Consider the following 23,396-nt stretch of genomic DNA (forward strand, 5'->3'; position numbering starts at 1 on the left):
CAGCTTGTGTTTTTGCTGTACGTGTTCAAACCGACAGCCGATACAGAAAACGATGGCGGTAACGGTGGCAACGACGATGTTGAGTGTGCCAACCGCGACAGTGATACGTGCACCTTCTCGCGTGAAATCTTAGCTAGAAATCTTAGCTGGTACATATTTTTTTTTTCATGTAGTTGCACATTCCAATGACGGGAAAAAAGACGCGCTAACGTGTCACTGGAAACTTGCTGCTGGAAGAATGCTGGAGCACTAACTTCTCATTTTGTAAACACGGGTGCAATTCCGCGATGTCAAGCACCTTGCCGCTGCTTGTCTAAAGTTCCGTGGTTTTTTGCGTGTTGATACACGATCGCGAACATAAGTGCCGTGTTTCCAGAGAGAGAGGGCCAGGGGGATTATGTGTGCAATATTCATACTATGGTTCGACGACATTACGATTGTGGCTCGATCAAGAATCGGTATGCATGCTGCATGCTAGTGTTGACACAAATATTATGCAGTTCTAGCGCTGCCGTATGGTGTAACCATGGTAACCTTACAGTAACTGCAACCGTGCATCGAATGTTGCTAGGCAAGCCTATACTCCATTTCATACCTCAGGTGCAACGCTGTGGAAGCTACGCAAGAAGTGCGGTCACCAAAATTTATTACTCCTCGCGTTTCCGTCTATGCTTCGCAGCGTGCCAGTGGCATTTGCTCGCGCTAGTATCCACGTGAAGCTGCCGCGACGGGCTGCAATTAAAAAATAACGAAAAGCAAATTGATTTAAAACAACGTTTTAGCAGCCGTACAAGTACACGGTTTGTTTCTATGGGTAAATTCTCTCTCTCTTTTTTTTTTCATTCAGAACTGAGCGCCTCTTGGCGAAGGCTGCTCTTCGAGGTGGCGAGGTGCTTCTCTTGTGGGAGAATATAGACGGAACAACGCCAGGCTTCAGTCGCGCCGATTTAATTGGAATACCGATTGCCCACATCGTTGTCAAACTCCGATGATAATCACTGTCATGGAAATGGTCCGAGCACAGCACAGTTGATTTCGTCGGCACGAAATTATCTCTCCTCACCGCACGGACCCACCGCCCTGCAAGCTTCTTGTCCTTCGAGAACATGTGAAACAGCACATCGTCTTGCCCGCCTGTGTTCGCACAGCCGAATTCTGCACAGAATGAGGGCATGTTGGGCGCCCTTGGCTGTAGGCGCTCATGCAGCACAGAAAGGAAGCACAGTTCACGAAAATCGCAAAAGAAAACTAACGTCAGCAGTGGCAGATCTCTCGTAGCGTCGTTTAACAAAGCGCAGGACAGAAAGAAGCATGCCAGCACGCCGGTCCGGCAGCACGGTCCCCGGGAATGACGTCACTCTCGGCGGTTCTCTCCTCCAGCTGCCTCCTCATCCGGCGCTCCGGGAAGCAATGGGGGCGTGTCTGCGGGGGGGGATTTAGAAAGCGATTTCCGCCCCTTATATTAACAAAACAAAGAAAAGAATTTCAGAACCGTAAATTAATAGGTCTGTTCTTCCCAACCCCAGCAATTCATGGAAATTGAAAACCGTTTCAGCTTCCCTTTAAGCGGTCAGCCATTACATGTTACATGGGGTTAAATGGGGGCTAGGTGGGGGAATCTTCGCGACTATGTTTAAACTGCAATTACACATTAAATGGGTATGTATTAACGAGGTTTGACTGTATAACCTGCATTAAAGATTTTTAAAGATTTAGCAGTAAAATCGGGGTGCAGGTTATTTGCGAATGTTGTCCTTAAGTGTGACTTCACAGCAGAACCACATGTTTAAGCCAAAGTTCTCCGCCATCACCGTCTCCGAAGAGCTTGGGAACAGAGCTGCCAGCCAAAGATATGAACAATCTGTATATCCGTAAATGGAGGCTTTTTTTAAATAATGATTTGACCATTGTATGTAGTGGTTTCCACGGATGACATGCAAACTTTAATTGATTTGCTCTTTCTGGGGTGCTGTAATTGCGGGTGATGTTTATATGCTGAAGTGGGTCATACAAAGAAGGATACATATATTCATTGATGTTGAATACTTTGGAAACTTCAAATACTGAAATTCCGGCCAAGGCAAATATCAAATACTGTATTTACTCGCATAATGATCGCACCCCTGAATTTTTTCGTCAAAATTCAATTTTTTTTCTTTCCCGTGTAATGATTGCACCCTGAACTTGTCGCAGCAATATGTTGTGTGCCCAAGTATAGCTAATGATCCTGCTTACCATCTGTCGAATGCGACACGAACGACTCTTGAAGACATACCAAGCGGTCTGCACGCACCCAACATTCTTAAGCAGACGCCCTATTTCATTCCTTTCGTCACTTTCCGCACTTCCATGAAAAAAAAGCTACAACCAAAATTACCTCGACATTATTATTTGTAGGCTTCATAATGGTTTTGGTCAACAACAACATAAAGGGCGCCTTTCGATTCTTCTCGTCTGCACTCGTGGGCACGCAAAAAATTGCAAGTGGCAACGATAGTGGCCACATTTACACCGATACATTAGAAGTGTACCCTATTCATATGCTGACGCTTGTAACGCAGCTAAGATATTCGCCCACCCTTATCGGAAACGTGCCGTATTAGGATAGCAGTGAAGATAAATGCCGCAGTTTCCGCAGCATGCCTGCCATGTGTTTTTATGTCACTGGCAGCTAAGCGCGCCCATCTCTGTTTCTGTCCCCTCAAAGTAGGCATGGCTGCGTTATTGTCGCAAACTTGCCGATATTAACAATGTTATTTATTACTGATACGGAAGAAACTGTTTCAATGCGCGTAATGTACTCACAAGTAGAAAAATAATCGCGTTCGGCGCATTCGGCTTGCTCCGCCGGCCGCCATTTTTGTTTTAGTGTCCTGCATTGACAGCGGCAGCCGCCTGCTTGTCATCCCGTAGCAAATGCGGGATGAAAAAATAAAATGTTTGTTTTCATGGGAAGTTTAACCCGCGTAATGATCGCACCCCTGAATCTGCATTATTTCTTTTGACAAAAAAGTGTGGCCATTATGCAACTAAATACGGTAGCATAATATTCGAGCGAATATTCGAAAATATTGAATAGTCGCACAAGCCTAGAAAATATGTTTCTAGAAATATACAACAGGTGGTGTGACTACCTTGGAGCTCACCAACTTTGTGTAACTGTGCACATCTGACTGGAGAGAGTGGAGAATGTGCGGGTAGGTCAGTCACACGGCGGTACAAAAATTTGGAAAATGCCGGCACATCGATGAAACTGAAAGGGCTAATATACAGCTAGCAATGTGTAACAATATTGCACTGCTATTATCTGTCAAACTATGGTAACCTACTCCTGCTTGGGCCATTCATGGCCTATGGCACGGATAAATAATTTTTCAAAATGTATTGTAAGCCCCCATACATTCAACCAGAGCAGCATTCTGGGAGCCAAAGGTGTCACGAGTAACTTGGAGACCATGTTCACAAGGCTGACCACACTTTACAACAGTGTTGTCATCTCCACTGGTTTATCGCTAGAGCTCGAAATTTAGTCTGTGCTGGCTGGTTGATACATGGTCAAGGCAAAATATGAACTATACACAATAGAGAAATATAAATATGAAGTGGCAAGCTATCTACTGCTGACATCATATTCTATTTGTTCTTGATATTTCATGGTGGCACAAATGAGAGAAATTCAGAAATGCAAGTGAGTTCAGTAACATTCAAGGTGATAATTATTGGATTCTGCTTTATTCACCAGCAGCCAGTACTGTGTCAGACTTTGTTTTCAGTTTTTTTAGAGTAGTGGAATATCTATCTATGTAAAGGGTGACCCAACAACATTGAATTAGCTGTAATGCAGTGATTTGGGCTTGCTAGTATGACATCGTGAGGCTTATAGCGCGTGAAAAGACAAGGACGAAAGGAAAATGTCACGCACACAGGCGCTAACTTGCAACAATCTGTATTTCGAGCAAAGGACCCACACATATATACAACTTTTTTGCATGCATTATCATACATGCACTGTTTGTAAAAAATACCTTACACACCACTACGCAGATAAGCTAACTCTTTGCGGGAAAGGGCAATTGATGGTTTTTAAACACAGTTATCCTCTAGCCTATCAATTATTTCTGCTTTGATAATTTCGCGAGTTAATCTTCCTAGGGCTCTTCCCGCAATGGAGCAGTCTCTCTGGACACTGGAGCACACGTCGAGTGGTCACCATCATCCGTTTCAGCAACAGTGCGCTTGCAATGCCTGCACTGAGCGTCAGGGAACCCACCCCGCTTTTCTGCTAGATTATACCGATGTGCCTTTAAACATTCGTTGAGGCACCTCCCGCTTTGCCCCACTTAGTTTTTCCCACACTTTAAAGGAAAGTTGTAAACAACTGATCCCGCACATTCAACAAATGGTTCCAGGTGTTTCTTTTTGCACATGTGCTTGTCAGACAGGCCTGGTCTGGCTAGTCTGCACAGACATTGCAATTTTGTAGAAGCTGAAAACACAACCCTAACATTCGCACGTTGAGCTATTTTCTTTAAACGGTGCGATAGGCCGTTAGCGCATGCGTGTGTCATGTCTTCCTTTCGTTCTTGTATTTTCACGTGCTATAAGCCTCATGATTGGATTAGCTATATCACATTCAATAATTTTCTGAAGTACCAGCACCAGCAACCACTGAATTTATTCTTCTCTGAGTCAAACGAATGAACTAATTTGTGAACCTGCCACTTTTGCCATGAATGCAGTTGTCCCGAGTGGCATTCCCACGCAAGCACACCCAGTACGACCGCTTCTCGCTATTCCGGGAACACGTGGACCCGGAGTTGCGGGCACATGCGACGGTGGCAGCTGTTGCAGGAGAGTTGGTGCGCACCCTGGCAGACTCCCTGTTCCTTCCCTTCAACCTGTTTGATTATGCACAGTTGTTGAAGGACCTCTGCTTCAGCCTCCATCTGCATGCACATGGCCTAGATTTGGGTGAGACAATGCCACAATTTCAGGCTTTTTCAGATGTTGGTTAACCCCTTCTGTGTATCTAATTTTCTATAAAAAAATATTTATTTATTTTTGGAGGGCGGGGGGGGGGGGGGGGAGTTTTGTCTAAACATGTCAATCTATTTCATACGGTCATTGACTGTATTGGCTGTATTGACTATATTGCTCATTGGCTGTATTAAAACATTCTAAAGCAGAAATGCAATTTACAGAGAAATGTAATTCGCAAGGGCAGCTGAATGGGCACATTGGTAACATTGCATCTTTTGTTAGCAGCATGACGATCTACGTGGGAAGTAGAAGTGACAGGAAAGAGCACTCTTTCTAGAGCTGTTCTAACATGCAGTTTCCTCCGAAAAAAATTATATTTGAGTAAGAAACCAAAACTACGATAGTAACAAGCTGTTGTCACTGGCATTAAAAACTTCTGTAATCCAATCCATATACCACTGCAGCAATGGGAGCTGCAGAAGCTTTGTGCCCGCTACGTAATATAGTTAGGCTGCCCTTATCTGCAAGGCATATAAGAAATGCAGTGTCTAAAATGTCGTAGACTTGCAAAGCTGATAGGCTTTGGGTTGTTGAAAGGGATATCTCTGATGCAGACGATAGGTGACGCCCTGTCCACTGTAGTTTGGATGCGATGTATTTTCTTTTTCCAATAAATTGGCATCGCTCTCTCTCTCTTACAATGAAAAACTTGTCTGTTAGCAAACTATGGCACTGTGTTTTTCCAGTTTTGACCATGAAAACGTAGTGCTTGTTACTATCAAAGTTGGAACCAAGTAAATAAGGTACTAGGTTTGCATTATTAGTGGGATAGCATGGACTTGTACCATGCTGCTTGCTACAATTTTGCAGCATTTTCACAGCAAAATTGTTTTAGATGGTTGCTGGAACCTCAATAGTTACATAGCCAAGGTCTTCTTTAGCATTCGGAATCCACGCATTGTACCTACCATGACGACATTTGGTTGGAATCCACTTGTACCTACCATGATGGCATCTGGCAGATTACAAAGCGAAGTGATCACATTATGCTCAAATTTTTCTGGGAATTGTTTTACCAGAGTATGATGCTGTCCATTTATAATATGAAACTGACGGGGCAAGCACTCCATGTCTGAAATAGGAAGCTAAAAAAAGCATGCATAGTTATAATGAACATGTTTTCATTCAAAACAACCATCAGTAGCATTGTCCGTATGTCTGAAACACTGAAATGATTAAGCAGTTCGGAGAAGTGTTGAGTGTTGGTACGCCATATTATTTAAAATATAATGTAACTATATATATATATATATATATATATATATTATATATATATATATATATATATATATATATAAATTTAATGAAAATAAAGAAAAGCACAGAAGTTGAAAAGGCAGGTGGGCACTTTCTTTTTTCTAACCCATCCAGCAGATTACTGTAACTGTAGCAACCTAATCAGAGTTCATGTGTTGCTCCGCATTCTTGCAATACTTACGGGTGACCATATAAGACGGCATGCTGACAGATTATTGTTGCCTGTGTCGTCATCCTTTTCATGCTTGTTTCTTTTACAGTTCAAAATTGCGCACATGTGCATTTGTTTTATTTATTTTATCCTTTGTGAGAACAGTACAGCACAGTAAACAGAATGGTACTTTTACAGGTGTGTTGTTTTCTGTAGCCTTGGTTAACGCATTTTGTGAATGCAACTGAGTAGAACATTGCAGCTTTCATGTATTTTATTACCGTTTCATTTGTAATGTTACAGGCTATAAATTATGCCTTAAAACAACATCAGGGAACAACAGTGCACATACAAAATTTACATGCTTTGATTAGCTTGCTCCACTGGGAACGCAATACACGCAGACATTTGCTTTCCAGGTCCCCTAGATGCAGCTGTTCACAACTTCTCAGTAGCAGCCTTTGACTTCCACTCCCGCCAGAATGGCCTCGACACATCTGAGTAAGTTGACCTGTTCACTGTAATACGCACATGCAATGTTTCTTGCGTTATTTAGCCAAAAGCTAGAGCTCTTGTGGTGGCAAGTGTGTCAGATGCAGATGTGTAGAGACACATCATGTCTGTATTCTCGATCAGTCCGTTTTTGGGTCTATGACTGTCAACACAAGAATCTACAGACCTTGTGAAAAGCTTTGTGGTGTCATTGCTGTTACAAATGACGTCGATAGTTGAATGATAGCCTGAGGCAAATACGAGTTCTGTGGAAATCTGTGGAAATGGAGAAAGTTTCATTAGAAGGTTTCCTCTATAGCTTCATGTTCTCTCTAGTGGATGACGAGTTTTTTCTTGATTGTACTACAGTCGAATCTCGTTAATTCACACAAGCTTAATTCGAACTTTCGGTTTATTCGAACTGACGCTGTAGTCCCGTCAAAGTTATGTGTATCCCAATGGGCGAAAACGTCTGGTAATTCGAACGCGCAAGCATTTGCGACGGTTAATTCGAACACACTGAGCTCGGACATTACTCTCAGCAGCGCGCCAAATCATGCTGCGGCGCTCTCCGACCATCAGATCCGCTTGCAACCGCAGCCACACCGCGGCAACGCTAAGCCTAGCTACTTCGACGTTCGTTACCAAGCTTCTTGCTGTTCGGTGCCGTGTTTTTCATTGAAACAATTCACTGCTGTTAGCAATGGCGTCGACTCCGCCTTTGTAATCCTCACTAATGGTTTGGGAGCGCGGAAAGTATAATGCGTTGCATAATGCCGGTTCTTGAAAGTCAGCCTCGCCCCATTACTGAAGTGGCATGCGGTGAAGCATACCAAAAGTTAGAAGGGGCAATTGCCGCAGGACAAGGTATGTTTACACACGCGTTCACCCGCCGTCTGTTATCACAGTGTGAACACTAAAACGCCTAATAAGTGTACTGGCAACCCTTTACAGTTATTTCGAACATGCCTGTGGCAATTTGACCGCTGTGGGCTGTAAAAGGCATGCATTCATATTTTCGGACATTCTCGCAGCCCCTGCAGAGTCCGAAAAATCGGATGTTGACTGTAATTTGTAAATATGTGTGAATAAATTTTCCGGAACTTTCCAGTCATGTGTTAGCTCAATGCACATGCACCACTGCAGATAAGTCCTCCATTCAATTAGCTGCCTTTAATTTGAACTTCTTTTAATTAGAACAAACTTTCTGGCCCCTTCGAGTTCGAATTATCGAGATTCAACTGTGTATGAATGATGGCTTGGTACTCAGGTGACAGCCTGTGCATGAGTGCAAATCTGTACTCAAATGGCCGAGTGTACTCGTATAAATGTCAGCGATGCAAAAATATTTGTAAATTGACTATTGTTAGTATAGATAGTTATTTTGAAGCTATCTATAGTATTGCAGTAGTTTCAAAAGAAAATTATTTGTAGAATCAGTAGCATTATGATAGTTTACCAAGGTTTGCTTTTGATTGCTTTGCAGTTGTTAGATAGCCATGTTATTCAAGTTTTGTGATGACTGATAATCAGTAATACTCAGTGCACTTTTGCAACAATTGGCAAAAGAAATTAATATTTTTCTTCAGTATCAAAATTCTAAATGTGACTATCACTTATTCATACCCAAAACCATGGTTAGACCACACCAACAAAATTGAGTTCTCTGGATTTTCAAATTGAGAAAGTCCGAGGACACCTAAGCACTTGTGAGTTGTGAATGTGAAAAGCATTAATGTCCAACTGAACGGCACTGAGCAGTCCTTTGAGTTTTGCGCTGCGAGTAATATACCCTAGCGTTGTGTGCTGCCCGAGCCAAAAAGCAGCAGCAGCAGGTGGCAACGCCACATGCCACCAACGTCCTGCACGACGAGAAACCGAGGAAGCAGCGGCAGCCACCAAGGCCAGCAGGTAATAGCAGTACGTGCTGCCCAATCCAGCGAGCAGCAGCCTGCAGTAGTGGCTCGGGCACCACATGCCAGCTTCCAAGAGCTAGAGCGATGGTGACGTGGTGTCAAGGCAATGGCCTCTCCCCTAATACCATACCTGGCGCACTATCATGGCAGCAAGTGTTCCCTTTTGCCCATTCTGTTCTGCCAAGGTGTGCCCCAGATGTGGCGTCGCAGCCAATGGGACTTTAGGTGCCGTTTCGCTGCCACAGACTACAGATGCTGGCGTAATTGCTCACTGGGCCATTTCATACTTTCACATCAAAATGCCATGAATAGTTGCTGCAGTGCAGTTGTACTACACATTTATAATAGCTTTCCTCTTACTTGAATGGCAGGGTGTAGGTCTCTTCAACTCGCGTGTGGTTCATGGCACACCACGCTCCAGTTCACAGTGTGGTGCGCCAGAGCACTCAGTTCTCTGGTGCAAAGTGCACTGTGGCCTTTGATTGTGGCATGGTGCAGGGAACCTTTGCACCTGCTGACGAGATGGTGCAGCTGAGGTGCATAGTTCCAGAGAATGTGGGAACTTCACTACCTGATTGTGCTTGCTACAATGAAAATTGCATTATGCTAGCGCCTTTGTTGTCATCATTTATTTGAGCAGGTTTTCCTTTAAAGCGAGTTGTATTAACTCTATGCTTGTAAGTGTTGTCAAAACTTGAGTACTTGGGAGTCTTTACTTGAATGGTCGACTATATTCGAAGTGCAGGCTGTAGCCTGAAGGAGAGCTGTCTTCTTCCAAGCAGTAGACGTTTTCTTCTTATTTTTATGCATTTCTTGTAAAATCTTGTAAATGAGAGAAGGGTAGAGGGTGTCTAAGCAGGGATAAATGGGGTAGTATAGGATTTAGGTGGTCAGAAAACAGTGGTGCTGCTCTTGCTCTGTAAGCTGGGCCATAATAATTTTCTGTTACACTATGGACTTGATGGTGTTCTCACATGCATATGTATTTCCCAAAACTCAAAACCTCACCCACAGGCAGGTGTGCTAGAATATTATCGAAGTTTGCTAGCGAGAACTACAATATTTGCCTCTGCACCACACACAAGCTTGTCGTGAATTAATGTGGACTGGTAAGAGGTGAGAACTACAAGTAACATGACACCAGCAGAAATTTGCATACTCTCTATGAGCATGGTGGAATTGTCCTGCTGGCTAAATGAGTGAAACAACAAGACACTTGTGAGCTCTTCTCCTTATTGTTGTTTTCACATGGCACAATTTATTGCTTGTGTTACATAATTTAGCTTTGCATTTTCATTAGCCTTGCAGTACATTTAACCCTTCTAGATAGTTTTGGTTTCACAACATACCAGTCCCATGATTCTATAAATCAGAACAGGGTTTTTATGCCAGGATAAGCTGGGTTCTTATGTGTATAGTTGTTCACCAAAAGCATGTTGGCACGTCATCATCTCCGACTTGTAAAACAATGCATCGCATGCGAAGTTTCCAACGATGGTGAACACACCAAGAAGCTCTCATTGCCGCATACATTCAGGATATGAGATGCGACTCAGTTCACCTTCTAGTATATTGAGAAACCATCAATATGAAAGCATTCTTTTGCACAAGACACGTGTTTCGGTATTTTGCAACAGGCCCACAAATTTCAGCATGGCGTATTAATTAATTAATTAATTTATTTATTTATTTACTTATTTATTTATTTATTTATTTATTTATTTATTTATTACCCTAAGGGCCAAAGGCATTAAAGAGGGGAGTTGATTACAGCAAATGAGAGAAACAAATATAAGCAATTAGAATGTTTAAGTACAAAGGCTTCTGGTTATACAGTTTTAGCTAGGGTTTATAACGTCATGAAATTGGTAGCAAACTAAGATAATAAAGAGGTGAGTACAAATGTACTTAGGTTACATCCATGCAGTAAGCAAAAAAATGCTTAGATTACGCAGTGTTAGCTAAAGCTGCTTGAAACCTTGGGTAATCGTAAATGGATATGACTTCACCAGGAAGATGGTTCCATACTGTGGATGACCGAAGGAAACAGGACTCCAAAAAAGTGTCACTGTGGCATGATTCGAGACCAACTTTATAGCGGTGGTCGATTCAATCAAATGATGTGAAACTAATTTGGAATATTCTAAGCTTCCATGCAAGCACAAAGAAGTGCAACTGATATGTTTTTTCTGCGTGTAAACGAATTCAAGCATCAAGTGATTATGAATTTGGACTCGCTTGTTGCTTATGCAATGGGTGGTGATGGGCCATGTGTGATGTGCAGCCCAATGGCCATCCGGATGGTGAATGACCAGTTGCTGTTGCTGGAACGCGTGTTCCTCGACCCTAGGGGTTTGCCAAGAAACCCCTACAAAAAGTAAGTTGCTTGCTAACACTTGTTATCAGCATTGAGTCAAGGCAGTGAACGAATCTTTGCAATTTCCTGCTGCATTGGCACTGTTGTCACCCGTGCTCATGGTATAGAATTGTTAGGGCAGGATAACATGCTGTTTATTTTTACCTGAATACATTATTGCAGAAACTAGTGCTTCAAAGAGGTCGTGGCTTCAATTCATGGCCCTGACAGCTGTTTTCTCATGGTGATTGAAATAGGAAAAATTCCACAGTCTGTTGTGAAATGTAAACCAGTGGCAGCAACAACCTGAACAGTATATATTTGCATGAATTAACACCCATCTACCTTGTGTAACTTGCTGCCTGAGGAACCACATCTTTCTATATAGTATTCAGAACACGGTAATTGAAATAAAGCATAACTCCTGCAAAGCCTGGGCGCATAGCTTCGAATTCAGTTTTGATCCGTAGTAGCTTTTGTGACATACACTGCTATTCATTCAGAAGCATGATGCCGTCACAGAGCAGAAATTTAGATTTGCTGTGAAAGAAACCTGTGTCTCATGTAACCTTTCGTGGCTGACTGTGTTGTATTTCTACTTGACATGTCACCATTCTGTAACTTTCCCACATACTGTTATGTTGCATTTGAGACAATGTAGTATTGTAAATTTAGTGCAGCTATTCAGTTTACCATACCTGTCAACTCTCCCAAGTTTCTTGTGAACCTTGTGAATTTGGTCCTGTTCATCGATATTGTAAATGTTGTGCCAAGGTTTACAAAATATATATTCTGTTCACAAATATATTCTGTTCACAAAAAAATTTTCTTCTCGTCAGTTTTTGAACCTATCATTGGGCACTCTTATTGTAAAAAGCCGCCAGAGAGAGTAGTTCTGGCAATTGCTCATACAGTCAAGTTCCTGAGACAGGTAAAATTGGTAATAGCTAGCAAATTCACTAAAAAATCGGTGTGATCTAAATACAATGTGGTGCCTGTCAGTCTCTGCTGTTCCAAGTCTGTTGCTGCTGCTTGTATGCTCGGTCTAAATGTGAATTGTTAATGAAGTGCATGTGTACCCAAAAAAGTTGTGTGTGTTTCAAAAAAATCTGCACTATGCAACAACACAGATGAAACAGTTTCAGAAATTCACAGTTAGCAAAACCAAATAAACAGCATTTTTTAATTATACCTTCTTCTTTTTTTCTTTAGTAGATTTACTTTTTTAACTTCTTCCTGAAATTCGAAGCAGAGTTTTCGAACTAGTATGATAGAATAATTATGGTAAAAATATTTCAGCATGCCGAAGTAAACTCTGTGCTCCCAGTCAATGTGCACATAAGTGCCTGCCTTCCTTTGCAGGCACTTGGTGCTGTCCCCACCCGAGCTGCCCTCATACATGGACGAGATGTTCCCAGGCATCATGGACGAGTTCACGCGCCTCGTAGATGAGCTGGGCTCTCCCACCGATCCAGGCCCCCACTTGGATGTGCTGAGGCAGCACTACGCCTTGCTGGTGCAGGTCATCCAGCAGGCTGCCGACACACTGGCTGCTGTGGTGCCACCCTAAGCCTAGCAACGCTACGTGTAAATCCATTCCGTTTCCCAAGTGAAGTTATGAATAATGCAAAAACAAACTGAGCACATGCCAAAGACAAGGGGCAGAGGCTTGCACTTTCATCCATCTTATTTGAGCAGAGTTGCTTAAACAATATGTTAGTGTAATTGGAAGGTAGTACCCCTGGCCCTTGTGATTGATGTGCTCTGTCTGGTTTTAGATATTCATAACTTCAAGTATGTACCAACTAAGCCATCACAAGAAACAGGTCCATTTCATGGTGTTTTAGATGGCAGCCAAAGCAAGGAACATGTGTGTTTCTACGTCTGGCAACACTCTCACCTGATGCTGTAGATGTGTCCGAAAACCTTTGAGTGAAGCTGAAGTCCCTGGATAGCTTTTTTTCCTTTCAGGCCTCCTGTGAAACCATGCTAGGAATATCATTGTTTTAGAAGGCAGTGCATAGCCAGGAATTTGGGGCCAAAAAATGACAACATGGGTGTTGCTGCAAAGGCTTTCCTTTTCAACTTCAGGCTTTAAAAAAGCTGATCTAGGGACTTAAGTTAAGCTGCCATGCACGTGCTTCTGCACTCTGTTGAAGCAAGCCAAGCGCATTGCTGCGATTGAGGTAGTCACAATCGATCTGTGAAGAATCCACGTGGTTAAATCATTCATGGCGATGCCTTCTGTTTCACATGTGCAACTACCAGCAAAATGCCGCTCTGTAGCAACAGGCACTTACCGATGTTATGACATTTCTGCTGATTTATTCCATCAACTGGAATGCCAGCATCTTTTGTCATGTCCATTCACGCTATATTTTAGCTCATCAGCATATGCTGCAACCCTCACATATTGTTGTTTTATGTTAACTTTCAGAAGAGGAAATAGCCTAAACCATAGCGTCAAGGTGTGAGTTAGGTTACTTGTAGAAGCTGTCAGCATCTCTCTTGTTGCAAAAGGCTCAGAAGCCATGGCTCTCAAGTTGTAAGAAAATCACTGATTGTATAAGGTAGAGTGGGAAATGCAGGAACAGATGTGACCGCCGAACTGCAAAGTTCTCTCGTTGCACACAATGATACAGTACATTGCACTTGTTGCTATCCTGGAACAGAATGTGAAACACTACGCACTGAGCTGACCAGAAGAGCATTTCTATTATCTTTTTCATACACCGCAGGCAATGCTACAAAGGCTCTCTTAGACTTCTGTTAATGCTCTGACCAAAAAGTAGTGTGTCACATATAAATGAAAGATGTAGCTGTGCTCTGACCAAAAAGTAGTGTGTCACATATAAATGAAAGATGTAGCTGTGCTCCATGTAATTTGATATAACCTAGTCTCATAATATCATGTCACAAAATATGACTTGCTATATAGAGGGTGTTGCATACCTGATCCTTTTCCTTGCAGAACAAGCAGTGTGGCACATTTCTGTGACAAGCAGACACAGTGCACCACCTGCAGTAGTTATCAGAACCTAATGCATTGAACACAAAGGTGCACAAATAGTACGTAATTTGACATAGTCTTGCATCCCGCAAGTTGTATCCACAATATATGAAGTAGTTCTATAGAAAGCATTCTAGGCAAGAAATTACTGCTCTGCAAAATATTTGGAGGGGGACATCTGTGAGCACACATAGCTTCCGTAGCATTGCCTGCTAAGTATGAAACAGAGCAGAGAGAATGCTACAGTAGCAGACATGCGGCTTGTGGCTCCTAGAGGCTTTTGCCTGCACTGCCATTCATTGACAATGTGGCTCGTGCTTACAATGCCACCAACATGCGCCTTCCACCTCATTTCGGCATTCGCCTCTGACCGCATGTGTGTTAGACTACAATGGTGCCTTCATGATGCCACATTCATGCTTACAGTTGTGCCACACACTGTCCATCCAGGTGTTTATTTCGTCCAGACGTTGGTTTCACCGTTACCTTAGGTTCCTACTGGACGTGTGAATGCTGCAAGTGTGCCTTCAGATGTGACCAACTACAAATTCAATAACAAGAGTGTGTGAGTGACCCTTTTAGTTGTTTGTCACACCATACGGCAATTTTTTTTTTCCTTCTTTTTCTTTCGAAATTTCAGTAGCTCGTATGGTCTCTTTGTTCAGACAAAAAAAATATCGCTAAATTTAAGTTTGCTGAAACAGCCAACTGTGCTCCGTTGCTTTAATATGTAAGTGTGTTAGTGTCACTTAGTGCGAAAGTGTGTTTAGGCTGTGAAAATTGAATTCTGGGGTTTTACGTGCCAAAACCACGATTTGATTATGAAGCATGCCGTAGTGGGAGACTTCAGAATAATTTTGACCACCAGGGGATCTTTAACGTTCCCCCTATACATGGAACACGGGTGTTTTCGTATTTCGCCCCCATCAAAATGCGGCCGCTGCAGCCGGGATTTGATCCCACAACCTCATGCTTAAGCAGCGCAACACCATAGCCGCTGAGCCACCGCAGTTAGGTGGTGAGCATGGGCCAGTGTATTTTAGCATTTTCAATGGAACCATTATTTGAACAAGAATGTGCATCTGTCCTGTCCTTGTTTTGGCATTATTGCACTAGGCTTCATTCTTTTTCCATCCCGTGCTGCTAGACTTGTTAAAAGACTGTGGGTATGTTGGGCTATTTTTGTACACTTGGGCTTAGGTCAGTTTTGTATGCAAAGGTTGCTTTGTATGTAGAAGTTGAATCTTGGTAGACACTCAGTCAACCTGTTGCTATTGCTGTTGTAAATATGCTATATTTACACAAATCTGGCTTGCCCCTTTAAAAAAAAATTGGTTTGAAAATTGCTTTTGAATTACAATCTGATACGAAACCAAATCCGTGTTCGTGGCATTGGCAATACAGCCTACCATCAGAGCCGTCAGACACAGGATCATCACCATCACGAGATGGTGGCAAAGCTAATTTTTCTTCAAGGTTGCTGTGGGTTCATTTTGTGCTTGACTATGATCACTTTCCAAGATATCTTTTTCATGAGATTTCATGCGACTCAACACTGGATGTGTTGGCCTATACAGGTACCAGCGTTCCTGATGCTGGGCCAAGTGCCTGTGCAGAATGCCAGGGACACCCTTGGCCATATATTTCGACAAGCTCAATGACGAGTCGCATAACATCTCGTGAAAGTGATGGTAGTATCTCCAAAAATGATTGCTTGAGAATACCGCCTTGTTTGTTGGTATCTGTGTCCATTGAAGCGCAAATGGCGATAGCAACATGCCGTTTTCATTATGAAAACTCATTTAAAAAATTTGCCCTTCTGTGAAAATTCTGCATGTCTCATTTTTTCTGATCACAAATGTGGGGACATACTGTTTTTTTTTTTTTAATATAAATTGGACACGTATTACATTCAGGTGCATGTCACATTCAAGTGCATGTTACATTCAGGTGCACTTTCATTTTCTTACTTTGAACCCGTGAAAATTGGGTGCCTATTAGATTCAGGGGCGCGTTAGAATCGTACAAATGAGGTATATTATAGACGTGTGTGAATATGAGCAACTCGTGCATCAAATAAGGCATAGCTTTATAAGCTAATTCTCAAACCTTAGAGAAATCCCATCTCAAACCCTACAAAAATCCCATGCTCTGTTTTGCCACTGCCTAAAATCTACCCAAGGTTTGGCAAGCGCTTCACACCTGTCACAGTAGCTTAGTACACATGGCATTGTGCTGCTGTGTTTGAGGTCATAGGCAGATCGCTGCGGCGGCTGCATTTCGAAAGGGGCAGAATGAAAAAACACGCGTGAACATAGATTTAGGAGCACGTTTAAGAAGCAAGCGTGGCCAAAATTAACCTGGAGGCCCTCCCTACTGCATGCCTCGTAATCGTGTTGTGGTTTTGGCGTGTAAACCCATAAAATTTATTTTTAATTAAACGCTTTACTAATATCTGCTGCAGTTGCTTCGTAATATCTGATGCACATTGCTGTATGCTTTGCCGCTTTTACCAACACTGACGTCCAGCTGCGCATTGCGACAGCCTGCTGATACAGCTACTTCAGGACCTTGATGCAGCCAGCGTTGCAGGTTGTTTTCTGGCTGACATTCGGTATTGGCCACGCTGCCACACATAAACAATTGTGGAACTACCTTGTGCAAACTGCTGTCAATGAACTTTCAGTTTGCTGGAGAGGCAAAAGTCACTTCCTTGCCACGGTGGTTGCAGCCAACCTGTGCAAGCCAGTGCGAGTTTGTGGTCCCATTTACACTCACCTTTCCTAAATTAATATTGTAGCATGATGGTCTTTAAGACTTGTGCACCTTATGGGAAATTTCACAATGCTGTTAAGCCTGGTTGCCATGGGAATGGCTTCTAACTGAAAAGTTGTGCCTATCATTGGTGCCATCTGCAAAATTGCATTTAAGTGGCGATGACACCCAATTTGCAAGCCGCAATTATACATTGCATGGTAAAGGGTACGTATCCCACTGCAAGCTGGCTAAATTTTAGCACATTCGATGGGGTAGAAAATTTGTATTTCAATTTTCTAATATCGCATTTGAACCATATAGAAGTCTGGCAACACTAACTGATGTCAAAATGACTTGCACCCCCAGCTAAAGCTCCCTCAGAGTAACGGAAGTGAATCTTGGAGGCCAAGCTTTCGTATACCGCAAGCACTGGATGTAATTGTAGGAGCTGAAAATACATCATGGTCACCATGTGGTACTTAGTCTTTGATGTGTTAGCATTAGGAGTGTGAAAGTGGAAAGAAATGTATGTATGTGGAGTGCGTGAAGCTGATCTGAGGTGTGTAATGTTGGTCACGTGTTAGAGGTAGAGAGGAGGTGGGAGGGCTTACAAGAGCTTACCAGTGGGAGAGCTTAGAAGAGTGTGGGCTTTCTAGAAGCCAGTCGCAGTTGGGAAGGAGAGAGAGAGGCACAGCTGGCGAATTGGCACTCAAGAGAAAGGGAAAGAGCGGCGGCACTGAAACACCTCAGTCTGCTCCGGAGCACTGCCATGTGCATTTCGCTCCGCGAAGTGGCAAGACGTGTGTTGAGTGAGATAAAATGATCTGCGAAGCTAAAGAGGTGCGATGTAGTGCTGACGCATTTCTCTCGCATTTACCACAAGATCACCACTGACTTTTTACATGTACGTTACGGTGGTCAGCCTAAGATAATCTCTGGAGGTGTTCTCTTGTTTGTACTACTTTTATCACTTGAGTAAAAAATTGCGGGCACGATTTGATAGTGATACCCTTGCTGCACCATAGGGTGCCAGAGCATGCAGAGCAAGATGTCCGATGTGGTTTCTGGCTGTTTCGAAGCATTCGACGCAGTGGTAGCCCCACAAATCCCAGCATCACGCAACACATCTCAAAATGGTGATCACTGTCACTGGCAGAGGCTTAAAGGCAGTGATTTCAAATTGAAATTTCCAAGTAATGTGTGCTGAGAGTCAAGTTTTTTGTGGGTATGTATAACCATATTGGCCCCTCTACTCCCATTTATAGTGATGAATTGAGAATACTTTTAGGACCGTGTCATGGCCCCTTTAGTAGACATGTAATCTAGGAATTGCATATAGCGGATTACTCTTCGCTGCCGGAAAATGCAGCCCATAACTGCTAACAGAATAATTTTAACAAAATAATTTGAATTTTAAACCCCACAAATGTACATGTTTGAAGGGCATGGCAATGACTTCATGTTGCTTATATCCAAAGTTTTCCCCGTATCATACAAGCCTAGGTAATATTGCTTTATGTAAATGAGAAGGATTTAAACATTGGTTACTGAAGCTGGCACTAGAACACATGGGCAGTTTAAGGAGAGCTCCTGAAGTTGCTGCTATTTGCCTAGAGCATTCTTTCATTGCTCTCAAACTATAGTCTAGCATCCCCGTCACATGGACAGCTTTCACACACAACACAGAACAGTGTTTTTCATAGCCCACTGTAGTGTTCCTGGGTGTTAAACCCCACAATATTTTAGTTTTTCTTGCCCATTTGACACCAGTTTAGCTTCTTTGGGTCAAGTGACATTCATGTATACTCACATGCGACAGGGATCCTGTTAGTCGAGCACTTCTGTGCCATTGTAGCATGTTCACCCGCCATACAGCGAGATGTGTGTGGCTGTTAGATACAGTGTGCCCTATGGCTCACTAGTCGCAGGTCAAGGAGCAGAAGGATACTCAGCTCTGTTGCGTGCTTCTTTCCTGTCGCACCTGTTTTCAACGGTGTAGGCTTAAAGAGGCAACCAGATGCTTACAATATTCAAGCGACAGGGACAAGCAATGTAACAGGCTGCTGAGCCATGGTATGGGGCAACTGCATAGACTCTACATTAGGAAATGAAGTAGCCACAAAGTTACATTGTTGTCCAATTAAATACATTCAAACATCCATAAAAAACTGCAAACATTTTGTGAGATCAACATTTTAATTAGAATATACTAGATCTAGCGTACTGCGGTTGAGCACAGTGAAAAAGCCTTCTGAATAGCCAGCATTAGTAAATACTATGGCCTCATCTTGTAGGCAGGAATTAGTACTATTGTGGCTCAATGGCATCTTAAGTCTATAAGCATCAAAAGAAACAGCTGATCTCAGTAATAACAGAAAATTGTTAGTTCTTAGTCTTCAGCATGAGATAGGACTAAGCAAAGTCTCATTTCGTCATTTATTTACTGCTGTCACAACAAATTGTAAGTGGCAAGAGCGAAATCGAATCGGAACTGTAGGCCTGGGCACTGCCATGTTATGCAACCGCGATATCCAGCAAAAGCTGCCTCATGAAATTCTAATTGACAAGCAAGTTTTTCTAGGTAAACAAACACCAGCGATGCTACATGCGATGGCAACATATTGCCCTCCGCGACTGCTAAATACGTGGCTGTCGCTTGAATATTCAGTGCGTGTGGTTCAGCCTTAAGTGTTGGTGTGCTGGTGCAGCTGTGTCAGCAGCTTTGCATTTTGTGTCTTTCTTGTGTTCCTCATAAGCTTTCCTTTTGTTTTCATACTCACATGGCTCTTGCTAACTTTTTCTTGCTGTCAAGCATGAAAAGGTAAGCACAGCCATTAGAGCTTCTGCAGCAACTCAGCAGTCACAGCACTTAGCTGCTTAAATAAAGGTTGTGGGTTAAATTCCTGGCTTCTGTGGCCCTATATTGATGGGGGCACAAGGCAGGAATGCCTGCATAAAGAAAACGTTTGCTGCATGTTAGGTTGCCTAGTGGACAAAATTAGTATGGAGCTTGCTACTTTGGCAAACCATGTGGCCTTGGCATAAGTTTAGGATGCGTAAAACTAATTTCACACTTCACAAATGCCTAACCTTTGGGCTCAATAACATTTTTTTTCCCCACCTTTGACACATTTCAGCATCACAATTTTATGAGATTGAACAACATATGGCATAATTCAATATGACTTTTTATATGCCTAAGTTCATGCACAGAAAGAATTGCAAAGCATAAATGAGGGAGCTGTACTAGTATATGTTCAACATGAGCCTGCTTGTTGACACCTCTGTGGCATGTGTGGCAACGTTTGGATGATTTTATAACTTTTTATTTTGTATGTTTGCATTGTATTCAATGTGCCTGGTGCGATAGGACTCTTATCACGGTGTGGGCTTTATTGATGGGAGAGTATTGTGTAAGCTGTCTATCATGTATTCCTTCAATGAGAAGCTTCGTCATAGGCACAATCTGAGGTCGGAACATTCCATTTTTTAGCCTTTTTGCTCACGAGAGCCATGCATATTTTTCTGTGGCTTGATAACAAAACAAAGCTTCCTCTTCCATATGGTGTCTCAGAACTACAGTGCAGCTAACATTTTTCTTCATAATAAAAAAGAACTGACAGCTACAGTTACTTCGCAGTATATAGTGGTGTGTTGATGAACCATAACTACAACTGCTGCGACCACAGTTCACATATTGGCAGTATTTGCCAGAGCTCTAATGCGTGTTAGCATTAGCCAGATTCATTGCTGTGATAAGCCCACATTAGGTGTGAACAAATGACCAGAAGTGACCAGTGGGTGGGAACTGTACAGCCTTGCAAACCTTGGGTCTCCTGGCATGATGCACTGCGCTGTTATGATGTGATTACTGTTTGCACATGCATCCTGCAGAATTGTGCCGTCTGCTTTATGTACCAAACATTGCATAAACCAGAGTGCCAGGTATATAAGGCTCTTCTGGCTGAGCCGTTGGTTTGTTTGCGTGCAAATTTGACGCAAAGGTGACATTTCTTGATGCATGCAGTTTAACTCCTTCCGTGCCGTTGACAATATGAATCGATCCACATGTTTCTGTTAAAAATAGCCAAGGATTAGTTCAGTTTATCGCTTTTTATTTTCTTTAATTTTGATGTATAGTGCTGTTAAACTAAACTTTTGCAATAAATGGTAGAGTGTTTTACATAATGCATAAAATATTGTCTTCATTGTTTTTCGTAAAGGACTTGACCATCGTTGGTCAGAATTCAAGATAACTGTGTGACATTGAAGTGGTCAGTACTAATTTTGGGCACAGTGCTGGCCTGTTTCATTCAGCACAAATCAGATGTATGCATATGAAGTGATGCCAGACAGGAAATGTAAATTTTATTTTAGCGGAACAGTTACGCCAGCTGTCATCACTGGGACTAAATGCAGTGTACACGCTATTTTTTCCAATGCCACAGTAAGGCATGGCGTTGCTATTATTGTTCTGGAAACCTGCATCGTTTGTCTGGCATCACTGCAGTCACTGCATGCTGCTTACTTATATTGAACAAAACAGGTATGTACTGTACCCAAACATGGCAGTAAACTGCATGCACCATAAAATTCCACCTATGTATCAAATTTGAGCGTCAACAAGGTTGCAGTATGACAGGTTCACTTACACTTAGTGCTCTTATTTGCACGTTCACATTTGCATATGTAAACTATTGCTTTGGCATTTGTAGTAGGAACGGCTTGTGTTGCAACAACATGATGCAATGGCACAGGGCAGTGGTTTTGAGGGCATCTCATCTCAACAGCCAGCACTGCATCTTTGCTCTGCATCCTGAATTCTCAATGGCCTTCTGCTGCAGACCTCTTAGCATCGCAGAAGCCTACTGATGGTGTAATATGTTTTTTCTGTGTCTTATGCCATGGTCTTGGCAGATTTCTTAGGCAGCTGGGCCAACTAATATTGTGTTGTCATATTTATTCTCTTATTCCTATTTTTTGTCTGTTATCGCCTTCATTTTTATATCAGCTTGCGTTTTTCTCATTGTACTTCATATTTTAGCATATGTTCTCTGCTGATAGCGTAGGGCTATTCATGTTTGCTGTACATGGTTCAGCTGATTCACTTCCATGAATGTCTGATGGATAAATCAAACTTGGACTTGCTATTCAGAAATAAAATACTTTTTTATGAGGTCAACGAAGTGCAAAACTTGATTCATTATAAATATGAGTTAAAGGGACCCATAAGTGACTTGTTAATTTCACCTGGATTCATAGACTGCGTTGCTTGAAATGCAGACACATCAGTTTTAATGCGAGTGGAGACATTATAAGAGCTGCGATAATGTGTAAATGAAAGGCACATATCAACGCCACACTGAAATTCCTGTACTAATCACCTGCGATCTAGCAGACTTTGGTAGTATCTGCGTGGGGCTATGTAGACAAAGGACTGCGTTGCACTTGGAAGAAAGCTAGGACTCTCAATCTGAACCTGGCAGCTATTGTTATTTGCCTTTTTGAAAAGAATTCGATACACTCAAAGTACGACAAAACATTTGATATCGCACTTGACATCATCACCATCGCAGTGTCATTGCAAAATTTAATAAAAGCAGTTTTGTCTTTCTTAGCTAATAGTCAGTCTTTTTACTACTAGAACAACGCGGATATGTATTCTGAAGGCTAAGCCTATCTTTTCTCAACTGAACCCAACTTCTTTAGGGTTCCTTTAATTTTTTCTGAGAAACTCTGCACCAAATAAAATTACTAGCAGGAATTTTCTGATGAACTGAAGTGGATGGAGCTGAAGCAACTGCACCATGCACGGCTTGGGTGCGTGTCCTTATTTGTGATTCCAACAGCCGGTGCAAAAAGCTGATTATTCCTCAAAGGGATCAGAGTTTCTGAGGTTGTGTTTTTAGGAGCCTGGCTCCAAGTGGAAGAAGAGCAGCTGTGCCTTTCGCAACCAGCCTGCAATTTGTGACTGTGCAAATACTGTCCGCCTCTAGGCATGTGTTTATATGAGCGCTGGAAATGTGAAGTATGTAGTTTTTTTACTCATTAAATGGCTGTTCGCCAAAGCACCTGCTCTGTCTATTCCTTATGTTTTTCCTTCTCCTGTTTTAGCAACCTGTGTTTGGTAAAAGTGTTGCGAGCTGGGATTTTTAGTGGACCCATTGGCACTGTGCTTTTCTCTTTATCTTCTTGCTGTGGCGCTTTTTTAATTCACTTTTCTGTTGCTTGAGCAAAATGTAAAATGTAAACGTTGTCAGTAGACATTTCAGCAGTTTTTCTAAGCTCACTAATTTGCTACTGTCCCATTGTATTGAACATGCTAATTCTTGCTCTGAGCTGGTACAGACAGCCACACTTGAACACTGCTGCAGAGCAAGGAGCAATAGCGCAGCATATGCTGGGTACCAGTCTGTA

The 23,396-nt window shown here is 42.4% G+C and overlaps 1 protein-coding gene across 1 annotated transcript in view; it reads left to right on the forward strand.

Moving 5' to 3' along the window:
- LOC142563083 (putative N-acetylated-alpha-linked acidic dipeptidase) overlaps positions 1 to 23,050 on the forward strand; it is a 51,041-nt gene extending 27,991 nt beyond the window's left edge. Inside the window, exons 10-13 of the mRNA XM_075673602.1 lie at positions 4,740 to 4,971; positions 6,868 to 6,949; positions 11,141 to 11,233; positions 12,575 to 23,050. Of these exons, the coding sequence (XP_075529717.1) occupies positions 4,740 to 4,971; positions 6,868 to 6,949; positions 11,141 to 11,233; positions 12,575 to 12,782 (615 nt within the window). The 3' untranslated portion in view covers positions 12,783 to 23,050. The remainder of the gene's footprint in view (positions 1 to 4,739; positions 4,972 to 6,867; positions 6,950 to 11,140; positions 11,234 to 12,574) is intronic.
- The last annotated feature ends 346 nt before the right edge of the window (positions 23,051 to 23,396 follow it).

This window comes from Dermacentor variabilis, chromosome 11, assembly GCF_050947875.1.
Source record: "Dermacentor variabilis isolate Ectoservices chromosome 11, ASM5094787v1, whole genome shotgun sequence".
In the NCBI taxonomy this organism is placed as follows: domain Eukaryota; kingdom Metazoa; phylum Arthropoda; class Arachnida; order Ixodida; family Ixodidae; genus Dermacentor; species Dermacentor variabilis.